General features: G+C 53.2%; 1 protein-coding gene across 2 annotated transcripts in view; it reads right to left on the reverse strand.

The window, feature by feature from the left end:
- The window catches only part of EPHB1 (EPH receptor B1), a 357,658-nt gene that overhangs the window by 245,958 nt on the left and 88,993 nt on the right, over positions 1 to 22,707 (reverse strand). For both annotated transcript variants that reach the window (XM_004588331.3, XM_058657114.1), the window contains exon 2: positions 8,629 to 8,693. In XM_004588331.3, the coding sequence (XP_004588388.1) occupies positions 8,629 to 8,693 (65 nt within the window). The remainder of the gene's footprint in view (positions 1 to 8,628; positions 8,694 to 22,707) is intronic.

Consider the following 22,707-nt stretch of genomic DNA (forward strand, 5'->3'; position numbering starts at 1 on the left):
ACTGCAACAGTGACAAATTCATCCTTCTGACAAGATCCCTTTAAATAATTCACAGGGAGCTCGGGATTAAGACACCGTTTCTCTCTGTCTCTGTGGAGATTTCAAACACCTCCAGCTGGGGTATTTAAAAAACATAATGGGCTGCCCCTCTTGGGCCTCCTCTCCCTCTCTCCTCCTCTTTCCCATTTCCCAAACTCAATCCCCCCACCCCACCAGCCATCCCTACAACAAGGAGGTCCAGAAAACAAGAAAGGGGCGGCGGGACACGGGGTGGGGTAGGGAAGGAGGGATCCGGTGCTTGGCTGGTCACTATAGCAACGGTGGCAGGGTATTGAGCTGCCATTATCCCAATGCTTCACACATGTGATTATCTTAAGCTGTCGACTGAATGTGGTTCTCACTGCTGCCCAACATGGCCTTGTGGAACAAGGCCGGGGCGGGAGCTGCGGGCCCGAGGCCCCAGCTGTCTAACACTGCTTTGCCCAGGCTGTGGACTCCACGGAGGGACCCCAGGAGAGACGGATGGCATTTCCTGGGGCCACTAGGGCTCAGAAGCACAGCCCAGGCCAGCTTGAGGCTGGACTACCACAGTGGGCTGCAGGCCCAGGAAAAGGGGGCTTCTCATTTTGCAAAAACCTAATAAGTTGGGGCTGTCCTGGAGACAGGCAGAAAGGAAGAGCTCCTGGCTTCATTCCAATTCTCAGCAAAAAGCAAATTGCCAGGAAACTGAACCTGGCCTGGATGGAAAAGCCCACACCCTGCTGACCTGCCATCCCGCACTGCCCAACTCCAATGGAGTGGGAAAACAAGAGCTGTGTGTGACCCACCTCAGGAACTGCAGCTGTTGAAGCTTGGCTCTGGGAAGCCTGTGGGGGTATTCTGGCCTTACTAAAGACACCTCACTGCTCTGCCCCCTGTACATGGCTCAGATCCTACCTGGGCCAGGCCCCCAGGCTCACCCACAGTCCTTAAATAACTGGTCGGCTCTCTACTAAAAAGTGCTCCAGGTTGTCTAGTGGCCCCTTTAAAATTCAGCTCCCACATGAAGCCCATCCTGGCAAGTATGCTCAAGCCAGCACCACGCACAGCGGGGCCATTATCACCTCTGGCATTTCCCTGGCCTGCTCAGAGTTCCTGAGACCAGGCTGGCCATTCTAGATCTGCATCCTGTGCCCTGTGCAGATGTGGTCTGCCTGAAGAGCTGCCCACCTGGTGGGCTCTCCCATCATTGGTCACACCACTAATTGTTCACATCTGTGTAAGAATGACAGCCATGATCACTGGCCACACTGGGTCAAAGGTAGAGCCGTCCAGTAAGTCAGAACGTTGACTCCTGTTGTCTGTCCTATGGGACACTGGGAAGTATATTGGACATTTCTAAGGCCAGCAGAAGCAGGGGACATGGGATGCAACAGTGCAAACAGAGGCACAGGTGCACTGCCATGCAGCCCCCAGCCCCCTGAGCACCACTCACCGGCCTGTACTGGAAACCATGTGCCTCTCCTCATTGCCCACCTGTTTTCTGGTTTCTCAATGACTGATGGATCTGAGATTCCTTCCTCACACTCCTCTGAGGGCTGAGGTTTAGCAGTGAGCTTGGCCATCCACCTGGCCCAGGATCAGCGCCAACAATACCCTCTGATACACAAGGATTGCTGTGTACAGTGGGCGAGCCGGCCCCTCTGTCGTGAGGTCCTGATGAGAGGTCGGAGAAGGTGAGTCAAGCGAGGCTCCAGTCTGCCCAGTCAGCGCTTCAGCCGCGGTGAATGGGAGCAGTGGTCATTATGAAACATAATCACACCACTGCTAATGACAGGGCGTAGCCTCTGCCGTCCACAACCATGCAGAACTGCCGGAATGTTGATCCTGCGTGCGTCGGGGCTCTCCTCCTCTGTCCCCACCCTCAACTCCTGCAAGCTGGCAAGTTGAGCCTCAGACACAAGAGGCACTGCTTACCCCAGAGCCAGTCCCGGCAAGTGAGCCATGCATAGGAAGGGAAATGCAATCCTCCCAGCCACTTACACTACACAGAGTGCCAAGACAGAATACGGTCTCAGAGACATAAAACTTGGCAGAAACAGGAATCGAACCAACGACATCCAGTTCCACATCCCGGGCTTGCTGCTTTGTGAGCCCGAAAGAACACAGTGTAGCATTTAAGCCAAACTACTCCCACCCTTGGGTCCAGAATGAGAGCAAGGCACAAGTGTCCCTGAAGGCCTGCCTTGCTCGCACAGAAGCCAAGTTCACGTCCAGACCCGGGGGCAGGTCTCTGCAGTCACATCCAGGAGATGAACTGTCCTTCCTGATGCTGCTCACCTGCACTCTGCACACTCAGGCCCAAGAAACAAGTCTCAGACAGGAGCCCCGGGAGACAGAGCCGCCCAGCGGGGAGCCCAGCGGCTCACGGGGCTCCAGTCCCCCTCCCTGCGGACCCTGGCACCATCAGGCAGCCCTCCCCAGGGCCACCAGGGCCTTGACCAGAGCAGCAGGGGACTGTGCCAGAGGACGCTCCGCCTCCTGGCCCTAGTCCTGGGCCCCCACGTGTCTTTGTCTCTCACTGTCTCTGTCAGGCGGGTGATTTTAAACTTCCACTCCTAAAAGACGCGTATTATATTAAAAAAAAATGTTTTAAGTGCCTCGGGGTGTTTTGTTCCTCGTTGCTTCATAAAAGTGACATTAATAGCCAGGGAAGAGCTCTGCGGAGTGCAATTACGGAGGATGTTTCAGGTATGAAAGCTGTTTTGAGCCTGCTAATGTCTCCTAATTACAGGCCTTTTGGTAGAGAGAGAAAAAGATAAAGAGTGGGTGGGAGGCCCGGGAGGGAGCTCCGACTTTGCTCAGTTTACCTGAAGAGGGAAGGCAAGTGGGGAGGCGGCCGTGGCCAGCGGCCAACGGGAAGGTCAGAGGCCCAGCAGCAGGGAGGCAGCCGGCATTTCTCCTTTGAGGAAGTGCCACTATTTGCTGGAAGGAAACTGCCCAGGTCTGGTGCCGTGAGAATAAAGCCCTTTCATGGCCCAAGCCTGCAAGGTGGCCATGGCAGCTCACCCTGGCAGTGGCTTTTAAGGATACCCCCAGCAGACAGGCAACGAGAAGCCGTGGAGCTGGCAGCAGGTGCACTGGCACGTTAGCCACAAGATTTGAGGGTACTGGCCAGCTGCTCTGTGCCTTGTAAGGATTAACGTGTGCCTAGTAATAACCCACTGAAGGCCTGACTTACGGCTTAGCATCCACTCATTCTCAGGTACCTAAATCTCCATTCCCTCTGGACAGTGAATCCCACTTGCCTTCCAGCCATGGTTTCCCAATAGGCTCTGCACAATAACGGGACAAACATGGAATCCTACAGTCTGCCCCTGTGACGAGCACACTGCATCTCCTGGGTACCCTGGCTCAGGGTGGTCGTGGCATTGCAGCTAAGCCAATCGGGCCTTAGCAGAGCTAACTCCAGAGTTTCTGCTTGAAGGGCCAACACGAGGCATTTGTTCTTCCTTGGTATTTGTGGATGGAAGCAGCTATAAAGGCTGGAGCTTCTGCAGTCATCTTGTTGCCAAGGGGGCTGCCACAGCATGAAAACAACACCATGGAGGTAGAAAAAACAAAGGGGGTTGGAAAGCAGGGAGACCAGAGCAGGGGGTAGAAGCAGTGATTGGTTCTTGGCATCTGGGCAAGCACAGACTGAGAAACTATGACCAACACCACCCCTTTGCCCTCCTGGCCCCCGGCTGATACTGAACTGAAATATGTGAAATTCCATTCACAAAATTATTGCACTCAGAGCTAAATTTCTCTTGATTTGCCCAATTTAGTTCAGGCTTTTCTGTCTTAATTAGCATGACTGAATCATCAAAGGAAGAAAGGATTCAGCCCTCCGGAGGGTCGCCGGTGGCAGCCCTTCCCGAGGACTTCAGTCCGCGTGGTCTTAACGTGCGACAGGTTCTGTTCCCATCTCTTTCAGCAGAGGAGGAAACTGAGACTGCGAGAGCCCGCAGGGAGCCCCAGTCAGAAGGCAACTGGTTTATCTGCTGCCAAGGCCTTCAGCCTGAGCTTGGGATTCCACAAAATTCTCACCCATCAGACCAGTGCAATTGTAATTGATTTCACTTGGCCTTGGAACAGATGTGCTGTTGGACTACCCTCCAGGCTGTGCTTGCTCAATTCCCAGAAGATGGGCAGTTGGTCAGGGCGCCGGGAGGGTCAGGCAGGGTAGAGGACACAGTGAGAAGCTCCAGGCAGGCCAGCTGGTCCACACACCATCACCCACACAAAGCGCCAAGCAGGCCTGCGCTCATGGACTTGAGCCTCGGGTGGGTGTTCATTTGTCAAACGAGGACACGGCTTCCTAGCAGAAGCCCGTCTGGCAGCCCCCGACTCAGCCCACCGTCCTCTGCCTCGGACAGCCGCCCAGTCCTCGGGAAGCTGCCTACAAATGCCAAGAAGAGATGAGCTCATCTCACTTCGCATGCACACATCATGGGCGTGAGATACACACACACACCATTGCATATACACACAGCACATATGGGCACACACACACATCATGGGCTTGAGATGCACACACATTCCATATAAACACAGCACACATGCACACACACACGTATACACACATGTGGGGGTAATTTAAAAGTTTATGGCAAATGGAATTAAAACAGATGTTGGTTTTGCTGCAAAGTTATTTTGAAATTCACACCTAGAGCATCTTCAAAAAATTCATGTTGAATTTATATTATGAATTTACATTATGCACAAAGTTTGAATTAGTTTACCTAAAGCCAAGTTGTTTTTCAATTCTGTTTTCCATGAATTTTCTGACATTTTTGTATGTATATACATATGTATATACAGATACTCAGTTATGTGTGGGCACATGTACCTATTTACTCAAAGATACCACAGAAGCATACATAACTGCAAATAGACAAATACGAGGGTATTTTTAAAGGTTTATAGAAAATGCATATTCTGAAATATTATGCCTGGATTTCAATTTTTTGCACCAAAATAAACTTATCTATTAGTTTCATTTGCCCAGGAACTTTTTGAAGCTCGCTTGTACACATATTTTAATATATGCATACACATGTAACTATAAATATATCACACATAAACACATATACAGACACACAAGCGTGGGCATATGCCCATTTGTAGACACACACATACTCAGACATACATGTACACAGAACGAATGAATAGCCATACACACATACACGAACACAGAAAGAGACACAGACACTCGTCTCTGGACATACATGCATAGATACACACACCCTAACACACACATGGGCACAAACAGAAACACACATACAGACACACACACACAGACACAGAGAGACATTCACAGACACACACAGAGACTTGCACACGCAGACACACACACACCCACGCAGACGCACTGTAAGCACAGCTGACTCCTCTCATGGTCATCGGCTCAGGCCTTGCACTCCTGTTCTCATACAAACCCCCTTCCTGGGTGCATATCAGCCAGGGTTCTCAACGGCTCCAGAGGCAACATAGTCAGAGCAGATCCTGGAAGCCCAGTGTTCTTGGCAGACGAGACGCTGGACTGATGGTCTCATTCAGGCCACATGTCTCACAGACACAGGAACCCACATACACAGAGGCCTTCAGTGGCCTAGGCAAAAACAGCCCCCACTAAGCCCCAGCCAGCCCCTTCCAAAGCAAAAAGGCTAGGATGAGATTCCCAACAAGCAAGGTGACCAAGCCGAGCTAGCCAACGGCCTGGGAGAGCCCCTCCCATGCATCATAGCCAGCGCCTGAAAGCACCAAGGACTGATTTCCAGTGCCGAACACTGTCATCTCGCTGACCTCAGGGGGAGGTGGCTCCACCTGCACAGCCAAGCATGCTCTTTTTTAAGATGCTCAACACCAGCTGGGTAAACTGGGCTGCTGCTATGGGCCCACCCTGAGCCTCCCCTAAGTTCAGGGTTTAGGACTGGGAATGCAGAGGAGCATCAGGAATGGTGCTCATTTATTCAGTCAACACACACTTATCAGAGCCCGAGACACACAAATGGAGCAGGTGTGTGCCTGGGCCAGCGCAAGAGATCTGCAGATGGGCAGCACATGGAGTGACTGACTTCTGCTCGAAGTGGACACCAAGGGCTCTGGGTTTGAGGGAAAGGGCTCCCAGGAGAGACCCTGAAGGGGTGAGAACTGAGCGGGCACCTGCAGGCCGGACAGTGTAGGGAGAAGGGTGAGTCTGTGAAGGGGTGGCCAGGGGACACAGCGAGGGTCCATGAGACCCTCACAGGAGCATAGCTCCTTTCTGGGGCTTGCTACACGACACATGAGACATTTCACATGTCTGTCACCTCCTGCAGCTTACCGAGACAGCACCTCATTTACATTCAACCAGGGGCCTTAAGTTCAAGGCAGGCTGCAGCAGTTCAAAGTTGAGCATCAAGAAGTTGTGGTCTGACACATTAATACTCTGGCTGGTTTTCAGCAACATCACTAAAACTGGCCTGGGGACTGTGTGCACGTGGGGGCATCCAGCCCCTTCCCTGCTCACAATAGAGCCAAGGGACCCAGCTAGCTCCTCTCAGAAGAGCCCACCACTCGGGCCTGCGCCACAAATGGGGCCTGAGTCTGCTCCAAATGGGAGCACTCAGTTTCCCCAGACTCCCAGCACCAGGCTTCCTCCACCATCCCCATCTTCAGCACACACATGTGGAACCCTGACCTGCAGAGAGAAGCTTTCTAGCTGACAGCCCCTCCCTCGTCCCACATCTCCCCAGTGCTGGGTTCTGCGAGGATGTGAACCACTCCTGGGGCCTCCCCGTTTGGGTTTCTCACACCCTGAAGCAAACTCCACTCCACCCCTGCAACCTCCACCCTGGGCCCACTCCCAACCCCTCTTTCACCCGGCAGGGCTGTGCATGGCTTAAAACCAAGGTGACTGCCCGGCACAGCCTCCGCTCCTTCTGTCTCAGCCTTGCCCCCACGGCTGCTCTACAGCCCCCAGGATCTCCCTCCAGGGCCCCTATATTTGAGCATAAATGTTGGGCCCTCCTGATCTCACTCGCCTTCCTTTCCAGGAGATGGCATGACACATGAAGCCAATCATCTCCCTCAATGTCCTCAGGACCCCTTTGCTCTCAGCAACCCTTGTTCAGTTGTAACTCTGGGTCATGCGACCACCAGACTTCTCCGGCGAGAGTTAGGTGGCTGAAGCAAGGCCGCAGCACAGATGGGGCTGTCAGCCATGCATGGCCTCCAGTTCTTACCCTGGCCCTTCACTGCATTCCTTCCTCCCCACAGGCCCAGCCTTTCTTCAACTCTCTGGAGCTGCTGGCTCAACTCTGCTCCACTCCCTGAAAGACCTGCCTCCCCTAGGCTCCCCACCCCTCCACTCTCCAAACCCGGCCTCTGACCTCAGGGAGAAGACAACAAGTGGGGAATCTTCTCCACTGTGCTTTGGCTTTTGTCCCCAAACCTGAGCATTCTTGCCTCTCTAGGGGCACCTTGAACTCTGTCCCTCCATTTCCACCAAACAGGAATTCCTTCTTCTGAAAGTGAAATGTGCCCACAGCCCACCTGCTGCACATCTCCAACACTCCATCCTGCTACCCTTCACCACCTGCTGCCTCTATTGCATCACCTCCTACTGCCTCTGACTTTTCAAGCCCTGCCTCTAGCCCTGCCTCTAGCCTGCTCCCCTCTGAAGCCACTGCAAGCCCTTTAGCAAAACCAGTGGGAAGACGGTACTGAGCAGCCCTTGCTACCTCCATCCCATCTTCCCGTTTGGCACACTCCTTGACACTCTTATCCCTTGCCTTTGAACACAGGATTCTCTTGCTTTCTCCTACCTCCGTCATCACACCCTCTTACTCGTCCCTTCAGGCTCCTCTTTCTCCGTTGTGCGGGACATGTGTATTAGGGCAAAGATCTCGTCTCTTCTCATCCTCACGTATCCTCCCTGGGAGCCTGTAGCTCCTTGCTCAGGTCTTCTTCCCTGTACATGCAGCTGCCATTGAATGCATTATCCCTAAGTTGGTGCTGGGCATAGTTCCCCATGAACATCTCCATGGATCCCTCCCTGCCTGTTGGTCTTTCCAAGCTCCACAGAGGACAAGAGGGAATTCTGCTTATCCATGAGCAACTCAGCCTCCACCAAAGGCCTCTTAAGGTTGGTCACTAGAGGGTCTGGCCAGGTGCATGGCCATCAAACAAAATACTGGAGACTATCTTGGTTAGGCTAGCTCCAGGTCTAAAAGCCCTAGCCCTGCCAAGCTGCATCCCCTCACTCATATCTTTGCCACTTTTCTTCCCTCTGGGCACCATGAGAGCTCTGATCCCTGCAGTGCAAGTAGCCCCAAGTATTAGCCCCTAGCTAATACTGTCCCATGCCCACACCATCATGATGCCAGCAACCTGAGGCCAGTTCTGCAGGAAGACTGCCTCAGGAGATGGTTCTACACAGGGCACCAGGGAGTAGTGCAGCTTTGAGTCCCTGGGGCTGCCTTTCCTGGGTGGACAATGCTCAGAGCCAGTCCCCTCTCTAGTCTGCCCCCCAACAGGCACTGCTCTAGCTAAGTTCTGCTTCCCCTGCCACCCTTAAGGCCCAGGGCGTTAGAGGACCAAGAAACAGAAGGTGTGACTCACCCCCGAGGTGGGATTGGCTGTCCAGCCCAGTTCCGCAGTAGCCGTCCTGGTGTCCATTAATGTCTCTGCAGATCAAACAGATAGAAGCTGATGAGTCGGAGGGATTGGCAGACAGCAGTCCATATGCTCACCAAGTGATGGATGACAGTAAACACTCGTACTAAGAGGATCCATTGGCATTCAAGAGGGAAGGAGGTGAGATCGCACAGCTCCGGGCAGGACTGGATGCAGCCACTGAGCCACCTGTGAGTGCAAAGCCATCTGCATCCTCAGCACATGACCCCAGAGCCACACAGACACCGTGTCCTAGGCCTTCTAGAATCACCTCTCTCTGCTCCGCTTCTATTGACCAGGCTGCGTGGCAGTCTCCTCCCTCATCAGATACACCACTCTGCCTCCCCATCAGGGCTCTGTGTCTGCACTCTGGAGATACCCTAGCAACTTCAACCCCAAGCCTGCTACCAAGGCATGCCTATACCACTCCCACCCTCTTCCCCAAGGCTCTGCTTGGGACTCCCTTAGCCTTGGCCAAAGGCTCACCCAAAGCACCAGGAGCACCTGAACCCAGCAGCGAGCCGTTACCAGCCACAAAACGCCAACAATTACAGTAGCCAGCCTCCTGGCTACCAAGGTCCCTTTGACCACAATAAATTGTAGTTAAAGAAGGCAGGTTAGTAACATTTAGTGCATATTTGCCCCCTAAAGATCACCATCACAATCAAAATAATAAACATGTTAACCAATCCCCAATCCTCTGGCCCTTCCCTCCCTCCTTCCTGCTACAAGTTGACTCCACCCTTGTCCTCAGGCAACAGCCTATCTGCTTTTTATCACTGCAGACTACATGGTGCTTTCTAGAATCCCATACGAATAGGATCAGGTAGTGTGTACTATTTTAAATATGGCCTTTGCCACTCAGCGTAATTGCTTTAAGATTCACCCAGGTTCTTTCATTTTCATGGCTGTATGGTATCCCGATGCATGACAATACCAGTTTAGCCTACCCATTCACCTGTTATTGGCCATCACATGAGACTGTATGGTGGTTCCAGACCCTGCATATCTTCAGCAGCGTCTGGCATGGCCGTTCATCACTGGTTCTAGCTGTCTTCCTAGGGGTGCATCATTGCGGCTGATGCCTGCCTTTGACTAAAGAACGCTGCTGAGCCTCTTATCATGTGACCATTCACCATTCGCACATGTCCTCTGTTGAGCGTCTGTATGGTTTTTCTCCCAGTGTAAGCTGTATAGCTTACACTCCTGAGTACTGAGAGTTCTCTACTCTGAGCCCAAGTGCTTTTTCAGGCTAGGCCTCAGCCTATAAAGCCAGGATCCCACATGAATGCTGGTTTGTGTTCCAGCTGCTCCCTGCTAAGGTGCCTGGAAAGGCAGCAGAAGGTGGCCCAAGTGCTTGGGCCACTGCCACTCACATTGGAGACCTTGGTTTTGGGAGTACCAGGTTTTTGGCTTCAGCCTGGCTCTGCAGAGGCCATGGCAGCCACTTAGGGAGTGAATCAGTAAAGACCTCTCTGTCTTTAACACTGGTCTTCCTGGTGTCTTTTTTTTAAGATTTATTTATTTTTATTAGAAAGACAAATTTACAGAGAGAAGGAGAGACAGAAATATCTTCCATCTGTTGGTTCACTACCCAAAGAGTCACAACAGCTGGAGCTGGACTGATCTGAAGCCAGGAGCCAAGAGCTTCTTCCAGGTCTCCCACATGGGTGTGCAGGGTCCCAAGGACTTGGTCATCCTGCACTTCTTTCCCAGGCCATTAGCAGAGAACTGGATGGGAAGTGGAGAAACTGGGATATGAACCGGCACCCATATGCAAAGCTGGCACTTGCAGGCAAAGGATGGCTCAATTGGCTAATTGAGCCATCGTGCCAGCCCAGGTCTTTTTGCTTTTTTAACAGTCTCTTTCAACTTGCAGTTTTTAATTTTAACAGAGATCCATTTATCAGCATTTTCCTTTCACAACTTTAGTACCATGTCTGACAAAGCTTGGCTTATCTCAAGGTTATAGAGATTTTTCTCTTACCTAGGTCTCTGGAACAGTTTAAATCAATGTTGGTATAAGGCAGAAGTTTTGGGCCAATGCAGTACTTTTTTCTGCCCCTGTGACTGTGAGCAATTGTGCCAGAGGGTTAGATTTCTACACTCACATGCTGGTGGAAGTGGGTGTTTCACTCAGGGTGTGCACCACTGGAACAGCACAGCAGGTGGAATACCAGGGAAGATATGCAGTGTGCTTTCTCTTTATGCCCACACTGCCCTCCCCATGCGCCCAGTCACCCCATGCTTCTTCTGAGCACAGCAGTGATGCAGAATGCAGAGCTGCAAAATTGTGGACCCAGCAGGAAAACAAAAGGATTCTGGCACAGAAGAAAGGCATAAACCTGTGGGCAGGTATCTAAAAGAATGAAAGAATGCACCCCAGAGGTCAGTGAGGAACTGTGCTGAGCAAGGAGCTCCGTATGCTCTCACTGCTCAAGACTCGAGCTCAGAGAAGCGGGTCTGTGTCCAGGGCATGAGTCCCTGCACATCCAGCCTCCCAGCACAGGGAGGGAGTAGTGGGCTAGACCCTACCAAGATGCAAAGGCACCAACTGAGCACGGGGAGCAGCAGGGCATGCTGGCATCCAGCGAGGAGAATCCAGAGCCATGCTGCATGGGCCACATGCAGGACTCAGTTGAGGCACAGGTAAGTGTCAACAGGTCAGGGAAGCCCCTCTTTCCAGAGTTGGATGTTAGGTACGTACCTGTAACCAGAGTGCTGCCTCCCCGCCAGGAGCACAGGGGTTCAAGCTCAACTCTAGTAGTAGTTCCAGTCACTAAAGCAAAGCTGTCTGGTCTTGCCCAATTTGAGTTCAAGTTTGGTTTGGGAGACATACTCTGTGCCCAGTGGAAATGGCACAAGCACGAGGCAGGCTCCTCAAGCTGGTTTTCGCCACAGACTGCGAGCCAGACAGAGGCCCCTGCACAGAGCAGCCCTCCCGCTGCTCCATCTCCAGCGATCATTTCATCATCACACCCTGATTTACATAAGATGTGCTCAGAAGCCACTCTGTGCAGCTCCGGAACAACTCGTCTCCGTGACGACTGACAGGTCTCTGCCAGATGGGCTTCGAAGCAAGGGCGACTGAACCTGGGTGCTGAGTCAGGAACCGGGATGCAGCAAGGTGCGGTGCCTTCTGCAAAGCCACCCTATGCCAGCAGACTGGACCCTCAGCACATTGCCCACCAGGCAGCCCTGAGGAGGGGTCTTCACTCACCAAGCCAAGAAGCTGCAAATGCCTGCCCACCCTCACTGCAGGGTCCAGCTGAAGACTATGAGAGAAACAGAGTCCACATTGGAAATCACCAACTATCACTCCAAACGCGTTTGTTCCATTAACCCTGCAAACGCAGCCTAAGGCTTCGTGATGGTCTCAGACACCTGCGCGAGGGTTGTGTTGGAGTCTGCTGCTTCACAACACTTCCTGGCCTCCCGACCGGGTGCGAACTTCTGCGGGACAAATGAACTGCCCCATATCCTGCCACTGCAGAAATGAAAGACAGTGTGGGGCTGTAAGCCACACACTCGACATGATGAAGGGCACTCTCTCTTCTGGCACAAGGAGTTCCTGATGATGACATTACACTCCGGTGGGGGCTGAATAAAAGTGATTTGAGGAGGCTTACATGTCCCTAGAGAGGAAGCAAGCACTCATTTGCATTTATAAAGCATATTGAGAGTTCTGGCAGAAAGTTATGATAGAAGCACAATTAAATATTTACCATCACTTCTGCTCACAAACAGTGGCATGGGGACCAGACCAGCTGGAAGGGCATGTGTTGCTGTCACAGCCAGAGATGTCTCCGGGGACACGACTCTGGCACCCACACCCACCGCCTGGCTTTGCCTTCTGAGAGCAATCACACACTATGCAATGGCAGAAGTCCGCAAGGGTCCATGCAGGGTGGACAGTGCAGACAGCACTGGCGTGGACAAATGAGCTACAAGTCACTCCTAGCATGATGCACGGATGTGACCATGGTCGTGTCCCATGGTCTTCTCCTGCTCTGCCTCTGATTCCCTTCAGTCTTCAAACCCACAGAATGGGCCAGTGTTAGCCCATCTTCTACACTAAGGGGAGAAGAGATGAAGGACTACAAAACACACAATCTTCCTATTATATCTTCACGCATCCCTCTCCTTGGCTATGTAAATAACCTGAGAACACAGGCTCTAGATCAAGCCCATTAGGTGTCCAGAAGAAGTTGAGCACTGAAATATCAAACAATAGTCCATCTGCCGTCTCCAGACCCAGGGAGTTAACAAACACATGCTGGGAACCCAGCAATGAGTAAGAATTGGTGTGTGCTCTAGAGGAATCCACAGTTTAGCTTGTATCCTGTTCTGGCCAAGCCCATGAAGCAGATACTAGAAAGAAAAAAAATCAAGGTACCAGACAAAATTAACTGAGCCCAGTCCAACAAGGAGAACAATACACTCACCCTGTGTGCAGGCAAAGGGAAACCCCCTGTGCCTTGACCGTGGCAGGCAGAATCTGAACAGCAGATTCTAGTCTGTGCACCTATCCCCTGTAGCAGAGATGAGAGAGGCAGGGGTTGAAAGGAAGACAAGTGAGAGCTGTCCCAAGCAGAGGAAGGATGTGAAAGATAACAATGGAGAGAGGAAGCCAAAGGGATTCTCTGGTAAGAAGTGGGTTGACTGGCAAGTACCCAACAAGGATGGGGCTCATGCAAAGCCTGGCAGAGACCCTTCTGGGACACAGTCTTCCTTAGAAGCCTCAGGACGGAAGCCTGAGGGCACGCTGACCCACCTGGGGCTCAGTCTGAGCCTCCTGGAGGAAGGAAACCAGATGCAGTTGCTGCCCATGTGAGTAGGCAGTTTCTCTTCCTCTCTGGACTGGTGTGTTTGCAAGTATTGACACTGGGGGAGATGAGACACTCCTCACCAAGCAAGAGACACACACAAACCTTCCTCAGGCAGCTCTGCCCTTCTTTGGAGAGACATACAACAGATATCCAGTTGATGTACAATGTCCCTTCCATGGTGGTGACGCGATACAACCGCGGCACAGACGGCCGACAGAGTGGCTTCGGGTCTTCTCTGAGCCGATACTGAGCACAGAGTCCACAGGCCTCCCACACAAAGAGGACAGGTGCCACCATATCATCGCTGCTCTGGGTCTCCCTGCCCAGCCCACAGAACTCCGGGGACCTTGAAGTTGCACCATGCAGCAGGTCAAGGACCAAGGTCTTGTGATTTAAATACAAGCAGTCAGGAGTGAGCCACAACAGGTACAGGCACAGGCAGCCCCACTTCTCCCTCTAGCCCTCTCAGCAGGTCCCTGGAAGACAGCCATAAAACGTGGGCAGATGGCTCTAAGTATTCAACGAAGGTGTGCTGTGTAGGGAAGGAGGTCCTGTGGAGCCTTGGAGCTAGAGCCCCGGGCAGGCAGCCATGCCAGCCCTCAGAGCACTGTAGCCAAGCAGGAAGCCAGAATTAATCAAATGAGCATGCCAATAAGTCTGTAATCATAGCCTCAGTGAGTGGCAGAAAGGTGGAGTCACAGGGCCAATTGTGAGCATGGAGGAAAACAGCAGGTGTATAAACCCAGTGGGCAGCTGGCACTTGGTCCTTGCTCCTTCCTGTCCTCAGGCCCTGGCTGCTTAAAGCACACACACGCACACACACACACACACACACACACACACACACATACACACACACACCTGTGCCCTACGATTGAGTTTACACTTCCAAGAACAGGATAGGAGGTAGATTAAATAGCACCCCTGCCCAGTCCCAACAGCAGAGGGTGCTGAGTACCAGGAGTGGGCATAACTAAGTTTCTGTCTCCCTTGAACCCTCCATGCTGTCCCCCAGACACTCTTCATACATCCTGCCTGCTAGGTCCACCACCCCTCTGGGCCCAGAACTCCTGTTCACAGTCCCCACAGTAGAGTCCCAGCACTCAAGGGTCTAAGCCCTCCTGCTACCAGCACTGGCCGGCCTCTCCATGACCGCATCCCTAGGCTTCTGAACTGGCCGTGGGCTACCTGTTGGACCACAGGAAGCAGTCCACTGCAGGATATGACTGGGGGTGGGGCTGGCTGCCAGTGGACCGCTAAGGGCATGAGTCAGGCTAAGGAGTCACGTTCTACACAGCTATAAAAGGCTGAAGTGAGATAGTGCTCCAAGGAAGCCTTCCACCTGCTAGCTGCTTTATGCCCGCCTCTATCCAAAGTCAATGAGCTGTGCTACAAGACACAAATCAGAGAGAGCAATATAACCAACCCTCCAAAACTGCCTCTTCTAGAATCACAGCTCACTTACTTATTTTATGATTCCCCAAGTCTCTAAGATGACCACAAATGTCCGGCCCTCAATGGTCTTCTAATCCCACTCCCTTCTTCCAAATTTATCTTCAGTTTATGCCCTACAGGGGATCTTTTCTAGTTGCTCCTGCTGCCCCTCCTGCTTGATCCCAAAACCAGCCTCCCTGCCATCTCCGCCACCCAAAATTTAAATGGTTGGTTATTGCTTGTGGTGTTTGTTTCCTGCAAGCTCCTCACGAGGACAGGGCTTCCGCCCCATGAGCTCAGATGCCTCCTGCAACAGAAGTGCCCCAAAGCCTGGAAGATGGGGGTGCAGTGCAAATCCACAATTGAGCATGTCAAGTCAAGTCTGAGCTCCTAGCCATCTCCATAGCCCAGTCCCTCCTGCCCTCAACCAGGAAAGACAGGCTGTGTCTTCTTCAGATCATTCATCTGTATTGACTGTCTTTGCCAAGTGCAGATCTCTGAGCAAAGAAGGCTGCAAGGAAGCCTCCTCTGGCAGGCAGGAGTGAAGCACCCACCTGAGCCTACCATGGTGTGCCAGCTGGACCCATGTGCAGGATGACTGATGGACTGAATGAGTCGGCACAGGGCTTCTGATTACAAATACAAACTGTGAGATGTACTCTTTTAAATGACAGATCAGCACAGCCCTCCCTGTCACACCCTTTCCGTCTGTTTCTTTCCTGTTCTAAGGTGCAATTTGTTATCATCAACATAAGGAAGCCACAGTTTAGATGGATCATGGGATAGAAATGAACCCCAACCAGTTGGGACGGGTTCTGGATCTGACCTTGTCCTCACCAGGTGTAGCCCGGGAAGAGGCACTGTTCTAACTTCCCTCCCTCCAAGGGCTTTTCCAGGTGAGGCTCCCAAGAGGGCAGAGCAGAGGAACAGGACAAGGCCTCGGTCAGCGTGGGCAGCTGCAAAAGGCTGGGAACAGGCCTAGGAAAGTTTACCTTCCCTGCCCGGCCCTGCCCAGCCATGGCACACAGCTTGGGAGGGTCCTCTCTTCTCAGGCTCAGTTCTGAGGAATATGGCGAGAAATTAAAAGTGACTAGAGACGTCAGATGGACCCCAGGCCTCCCGAATGCCCAGGTGTGGCTTGGCCCTGCAGGGCATCAGCAGTGTGTTAGCATGCACTGGGCACATAATTGCACTGCCAAGACAGGGGGCCTTCCTTAAGGAGTCACATTTGTCTCCTAGGATCGCTGCTAGGAAGCACACAACTTGGCTGGCTTCAAACAACAGAAATGCATTGCAGCTCTGCCAGCTGAAAACCCAGAATCCAGACAGGTGAGGCCGTGCTCCCCTGAAATCTGCAGGGAAAAATCTCTCTTCCCCTGGCCTCCGCTATTGATCTCTGGCATGTCCTGCCTTGCAGCTGCCTGTCTCACATCCACATCCATTGGCACAGCACGCTTTCCTCAGGTGTCTTCGTGTGGCGTAGACACTGCATAAGGACATGGTGGAGTAGAAGTCCACCCGACCAGATGACTTCATCTTACATTAGCCAATGACATCTGGAGGAACTCCATTTCCAAGCAGGGCCACACTAGGAGGCTCTAAGATTTGCATTTCAGCACATCCTGGGGAAGGCAGGAACGTCCTGCAACAACAGGGTGCTGGGGATTGAGGCAGTGGGGTTGCCTCCAGCAAGGACCTGAACCGGGCACTGGGAGCCCTGGAGAAACAGACACACAAAGTCATCCTCGAAGTCATCCTCCCAAGCAGGCATAGAATGGTGTGGGTTTGTTCCTGTAGACCCATCTCTGCCCTTCAATGCCCAGTTTTGTCCCTGGAGGCAGGCCTTTGCAGATGGCATCCCTTGGGCCCCTGGCTTATGGGAACTTGTGGGAAATAGGGGTTAAGAGGGTAGGGATATCAAGGAGTTTCCAAAAGTTGATGGGAAACGCATATTGTGAACAAACTATGCATAAATTTCAAGGCTTGGTACCATTGTTGTTTTTGGAGTTACCACTTAAATTCCATGTTTTCCCCAGGGAGACTCTTGCATATCGCCTTGCAGAGCCCCATCTTCCCCTGGCTATGCTAAGGAGGGAAGGGTCCTCTCTTCACGCTGCACGCTTTGCCTGCTTTAGACAACACAGCTGTACCCCTCCCCTGCTCCTTCAGGCCTAGAGTGGCCAGCACACTCCATGCTAGTGCTGCTCCCAGCTGTCTCAACACCTTTGTTGCCTCTCTGCAAACAATCCTTTCACCAATCCCCTTCCATCACCCCTTCAGACTGTGCCTCTGCTACTGCTAGACCCCTGGGGATAACACGGGGCTTTTGTGAGCAATCCAGTGCAGTCAGCACCTACATTTCCAGTGTACTGCACACAAGGAGGCAGCCACAGACCTCTGTCACCAACCACACCAAACTTGGAGACACCTGACGAGTCTCAGTTCTATCATGGTTTGTTACACAACAGTGAGCAAATTGTTCAGACTCCAACGGTTCCTGGTCAGCCATCCACTAAATGAGGACAATGATGTCGTCACAAAGTGTGAGTCGGGGAAGCATTCATCAGGAGCTTATTGCGTTTCTGCTGAGGGGTTAATCTGAACAGCAGTCATGATGCCCCCATATTTGGTCCTGGTGTGGGGAATAATGCTCCCCATGGGTCAAGCAACTTAGCTGCACCCAAGCATCCTGGGGCTGTCTTCTGACGTCCAGCCCCAAGGCCATGGCAGCTGCTGCCCACTCCCTCTTGCATCCCCAGTTGACTGGGAAAGCATACCCAGCCTTGCAGTCATGCCCGTGCCTCTCCTCAGATACCTGCCCTCATACAGACATGGGTACTTGATGCCTCCATCTCCCATACACCGTGCACAGGGGATCTGAGCACAGGACATAGCCTCAGCAAATCCTCTCCTACTGGCCACTTCTGGAGACAAGACGGATCCTTGATAGCACCATCTGAATCTGAAGCGATGGGAAGATCGCCACAGTGGCGCGCTAAAGGCATGTGGCCCACACTGCCAGCCCCCAACACACACTGAGGCACAGCAGCAGAGCTGGGCTATTGGGGAATTCAGTTTCCCTCCAGCCTGTGCAGTGCAGGGCACAGGGAGTGGCACTACAGGGGCTCTAGTCACTGGCTCTGCCAAGTACCCTGCTCTCAGTGCCACCCTCCCCTGCACCCTGCCATCTCCAGGGGAAGTAGGCTCTGCAGCAGGAGGGCAGTGATCACCCAAGGGCTCCTGTAGCCAGACCCGAGTGAACAAACTGGACATGAGCCTCCCTGCAAGTGCCTTGGGTTGGGCACAGTGACACATGGGTGTCCAGGGTGGAGAGCAAAGGGACCTGCAGCCCTCTTGCCCACAGTGCAGCAGCGCTTGCAGCCTTGGCTAGGGAAAGTACAGTTCCTACATCAGGTGCCAATTATGGTTCCAGAATCACGTGTTTGGGAATACCACTGCTGGGGAAGAAGCCCCTCCCTTATGTCCCAGAGAGAACGCTCCTTCTTGGGGGGAGGGGGATGGTGTGCCAACAAATCCCTTAGCTATCCCAGGATCTTCCAAGGATGATGCTTCCAAGGAGGGAAGTGGTGGCTCACAGCTCCCATTCTGTCGGCCTTCTGGGAAGCCTGCTGCTCACCTCTCGGCATGCATGGCCAGGCTCACGCTCACAATGCACGGTTCAGATGCACAGTCCCTGACAGGAGAGAGAAGCTCAGTGCAGTGTCCTGCACTCAAGGGACCACTCTCGGGAAGATGCCCGGGACCCCATGTGTGTCCCCGTCACTCCTCCTTGCAGCTTCCACTCACCCTGTGCGCTCCTGTGTGCTGGCTCTCCCTCCTCTGTCCTCCCCTCCCTTAGCACAGCTTTCTTTTTTTTTTTCTTTTAAAGATTTATTCATTTTATTACAGCCAGATATACACAGAGGAGGAGAGACAGAGAGGAAGATCTTCCGTCCGATGATTCACTCCCCAAGTAAGCCGCAACGGGCCAGTGCGTGCCGATCCGAAGCCGGGAACTTGGAACCTCTTCCAGGTCTCCCACGAGGGTGCAGTGTCCCAATGCATTGGGCCGTCCTCAACTGCTTTCCCAGGCCACAAGCAGGGAGCTGGATGGGAAGTGGAGCTGCCGGGATTAGAACCGGCCCCCATATGGGATCCTGGGGCTTTCAAGGCGAGGACTTTAGCCGCTAGGCCACGCCGCCAGGCTCGAGCACAGCTTTCATGTCATGTGGTTCGCTGATGGAGCAGGGGGAAATGGGTGCACACAGAGATGGCTGCTCCCCAACAAAGCAGCAGCCCTGGGCACCAAGGACAAACACAGAAATGAAGCCAAGACAAGTTCCAAAGCTTTCCAGCTGTGGCACAAAAAAACCTAAAAGTCCTTTCACTTTCTTTTCCTTCCTTCTCAGCTCCCTTTCCTGTTCTGATGTCTGTATTCCTTTATCTTTTATGATAGCTGGACACCCTTTCAAATCCACACATGCCCTTCCCATGCCTGGAAATCCTGCCACAGCCAGAAAAGTCAGAAGCAAACAGAGCCTCATGCTGCTGGCTGAGTCACCCCAACCCTCTCCAGCATCAAACACCTGCAGGCAGAAGCCACCCTGGCCAGACTGTGACAGTGGGCTCGTCAACACAAGCCATGGAGGCTGCCCTCTCACTTAGGCATGGCTGCTAGGGAGGCAGCCTGCACCATGGAGCATATTAAACAGAGCTGCAGCCTGGAAGGATCCCAGGCCTCCCCTTCTGGTCCAGGACATCCCTTCCCAGCCAGACCAGCAGCACAGACACACAAGGGCAGAGAGAAAAGGGATGCTGGAGTGCAGGGCATCGTTTAGATCAATGACTCCGCAGCCTGATGGTGCAGGCCTGGCCCTGGTTCAAGGCTCTCCACCTACTCACAATTTTGTAGGGAAAAGTAAAAAACCTATTAAAATTTAGGAGTCTGGCATTTTCCAGGCTCCAAGCACCTTGAATTCTAAGGGAGATTAAATCTGTTCACCCCAGCCACCCTGACAGGTCAATGAGTTTGTGCTGACAGCAGACAGGTAGGGACCCTGCATAATCAGCCTGTGCCTCCTGCTCCTTACGGATGTGATGAGAGAAGGGTCTCTCACTTCACCGAGGAGGCAGTCCCCGGGGGTGTCCATCACACTGGAGAGGAGCGGGAGGAGAGCTCACACGCACAAGCAGAATGACTCTCTGCTGCCCTAATGAAGGCTGCCGACGGATGGTGGACCAGGCTCGTTCATCAGAGGCAGCACCACAGCCACTGTCGGCCTCTTCCCACCAGGCCTTCCTGGGCCCTCAGTTTTGATGGATCGGTGGCACCATGCCCCTATGGCCCCTGTGTGCACTGGCAGCAGTACTGGAGACAGCTGGAGGCCATGGCTGGACTGGCTGGGGTAGGAGCCTGGGAATGAGCCAGAGGAAAGGATGGGAGCTGGATGTGCAGGCTCCCAGCTTCTCTCCTGGACACCACCCAGCGCTGGCTGGTGCTCTAACATCCCAGGGTCACCAGAGCTGAAACAAGCCCTTGAGGGACTGCTGTACTACTGGTGACTCACACCAGCAGTTGTCATCCTCTTCCAGTGGTCACTACCCTCTGTGCTGGCCTCCATGCAGGCGGCCTTCAGGACACACCTGCGCACTCACTACCCATCTCCACTTCAAGGCTTCACCATCCTTCTGAGAATGAAGTTGGTCCCCTGAGGTTCCCCCTTACTCATCACTCAGGCTTGGGGGGGACCCTGAAAGCCCAGCCACCATCCCTCTTACCACCTCTGGAAAGACTGCTCCACCATCCAGGCTTGGCCCTTGCCCTCCTGTGAAGATGCCACCCAGCGCCTGGCATCAGCACCCTGCCCCTGCATTCCCTATCACTTCCTCGTAGGTTCCGAGGCATTGGTGCCAGCATCTTCACTCTGTCTCATGGGCCCTGCACCTGGCACATAAGGGGGCATCACCCCACTGTTGCATGGGTGGGCCAGCCCTGGCGCAGTTCCCAGGCTCGGGTGTTCAAAGACCCCAGGACCTCAGGCAGAGGCCCAGTCACTCTTGCTGCTGGGGCCTCCCTGATAGCTCAGACCACCAAGTCTGCCTCCCTGCTGCCCTCATGGCAAGTCCTCAGCTCTGTCTCACCATTCAGGGCAGGCCTCGGCCTCTCTACTTTTCTCAGCAGTGCCACAGAATCACTGTCAGTTGCAGAGCAGGTCAAGGAGAGGGTGCTGGCATTGGGGTCAACAGGGAAGCAAAAGCTGACCACTTAGAGGAAGCTGGCAGACAGTGGCTCTCTCCCAACTGCAAATCACACAGAGCTTCACAGTTGTCTGCAGCGGTAGAGGTCGGTGGGATGATGCCCGAGGTCTCTCCACTGCTGCTTCAGGAAGAAACCTTTTGCCATTCCACTCCTCAACGTCAGGAAAGGCCTGTCCAGCCCCATCTGTCACTAGTGCTCTTGTGGCCTCTCTGTTATCACCAAGACACCAAGAGAGCCCTGGCAAGATTTCTGTTTGTGTTCCCCCAATCAATAACATTGACTGGCTCCTGACATCTTGCTTCCATGAGGTCCCAAACAACCCCAATGCCACCAATGTCCTCCCCTCACCATGCCCACCTTTGTACAGGAACGTCCCTGGAGGGGGTAGGGGCTGCTGGCCTTGGAGGTGCCATGCTGACTTTCACAGTCTGGGCTCAGAATCTTTTGCACAGAAATTGACACATTTCCAGGACTGATAAATCCTACTTCACAACCCAGATGGCCCAGGCCCTTGGACAGCCCTCATTAGCTAAAGAGTAGCCATCTAATGGAACTGCTGCCACTCAACAGGCAGTAAGGTGACACTCAGAATATGAAGACCCTGCACAGGCACATTAGTCAGAGACAGTGGCCTGGGGGTCAGTCGACCTTCTTCCACTGGGACACCTCCCTGGCTGGTGCCCCATGGTAGGCCATGGTGGGTTCCACTGAGGTCAAAGGATTAACCCTGAATGGAAGCTGAAATACAGCTTTCAGTCTCCTAATAATGGGAAGTCAGGACAAGCCAGATGTTGCCTGCTCCTCTTGGAGGCTGGAAGCACACACAGTGTCATCTATCCCTGCTAGCATGGCAGGTGAGGGTGACCTCAAGAACCTGGAGACCAGGGCTTGGCATCCTTTCCTAGAGGAAAACGGGTGGGTTTCATGAAAAAATTGTTCCCACCCTGCTTTTCCCTCTGAACTAAGAGGAGATCAAGTGCGCTGACTGCAGTTCGGCTCTGTCCTCCAGCTTGGGCAGGGCGGACTGGTCCACACTGCATCTATCCTGCTCACACTACTTCTTGTCCATCCAAGCACAGTGGAGGACAGAGCCCCCAACCCAAGCCCTAGCTCTCATTTCAAACCACTCTGGGTTTGGGGAGCACAACACCCTCCCCAATGGGCCATTCATCGTCACCTGCATAGTGCCCGTGATGAGGTGCCCATCCCTACTTCCCGTTGTCAGACCCTGGCTTGTTGGCCCTTGGGAAGGGTATCACATTAGCAACTTCCTCCATGCTATCCCTGCTTGTGAGTTTTCCTTTCCCAGTCTCTATGCTCCTGGATCCATCACGTCTTCCTCTTGCGCCACCATCTCTCTTGCACCACCCTCCCCTGTCCTCAGGCCAGCACCTGCCTTCCACAGCTGAGCTCCATGTACCTTCTTGTCAGAGCAGCAGGAAGCAAGGGGGCTGTCACCTCCCTGGGGTAACCCTTACTTCCATGGATGCCACCAGGACCAGA

This window comes from Ochotona princeps, chromosome 30 (assembly GCF_030435755.1).
Source record: "Ochotona princeps isolate mOchPri1 chromosome 30, mOchPri1.hap1, whole genome shotgun sequence".
In the NCBI taxonomy this organism is placed as follows: Eukaryota; Metazoa; Chordata; class Mammalia; order Lagomorpha; family Ochotonidae; genus Ochotona; species Ochotona princeps.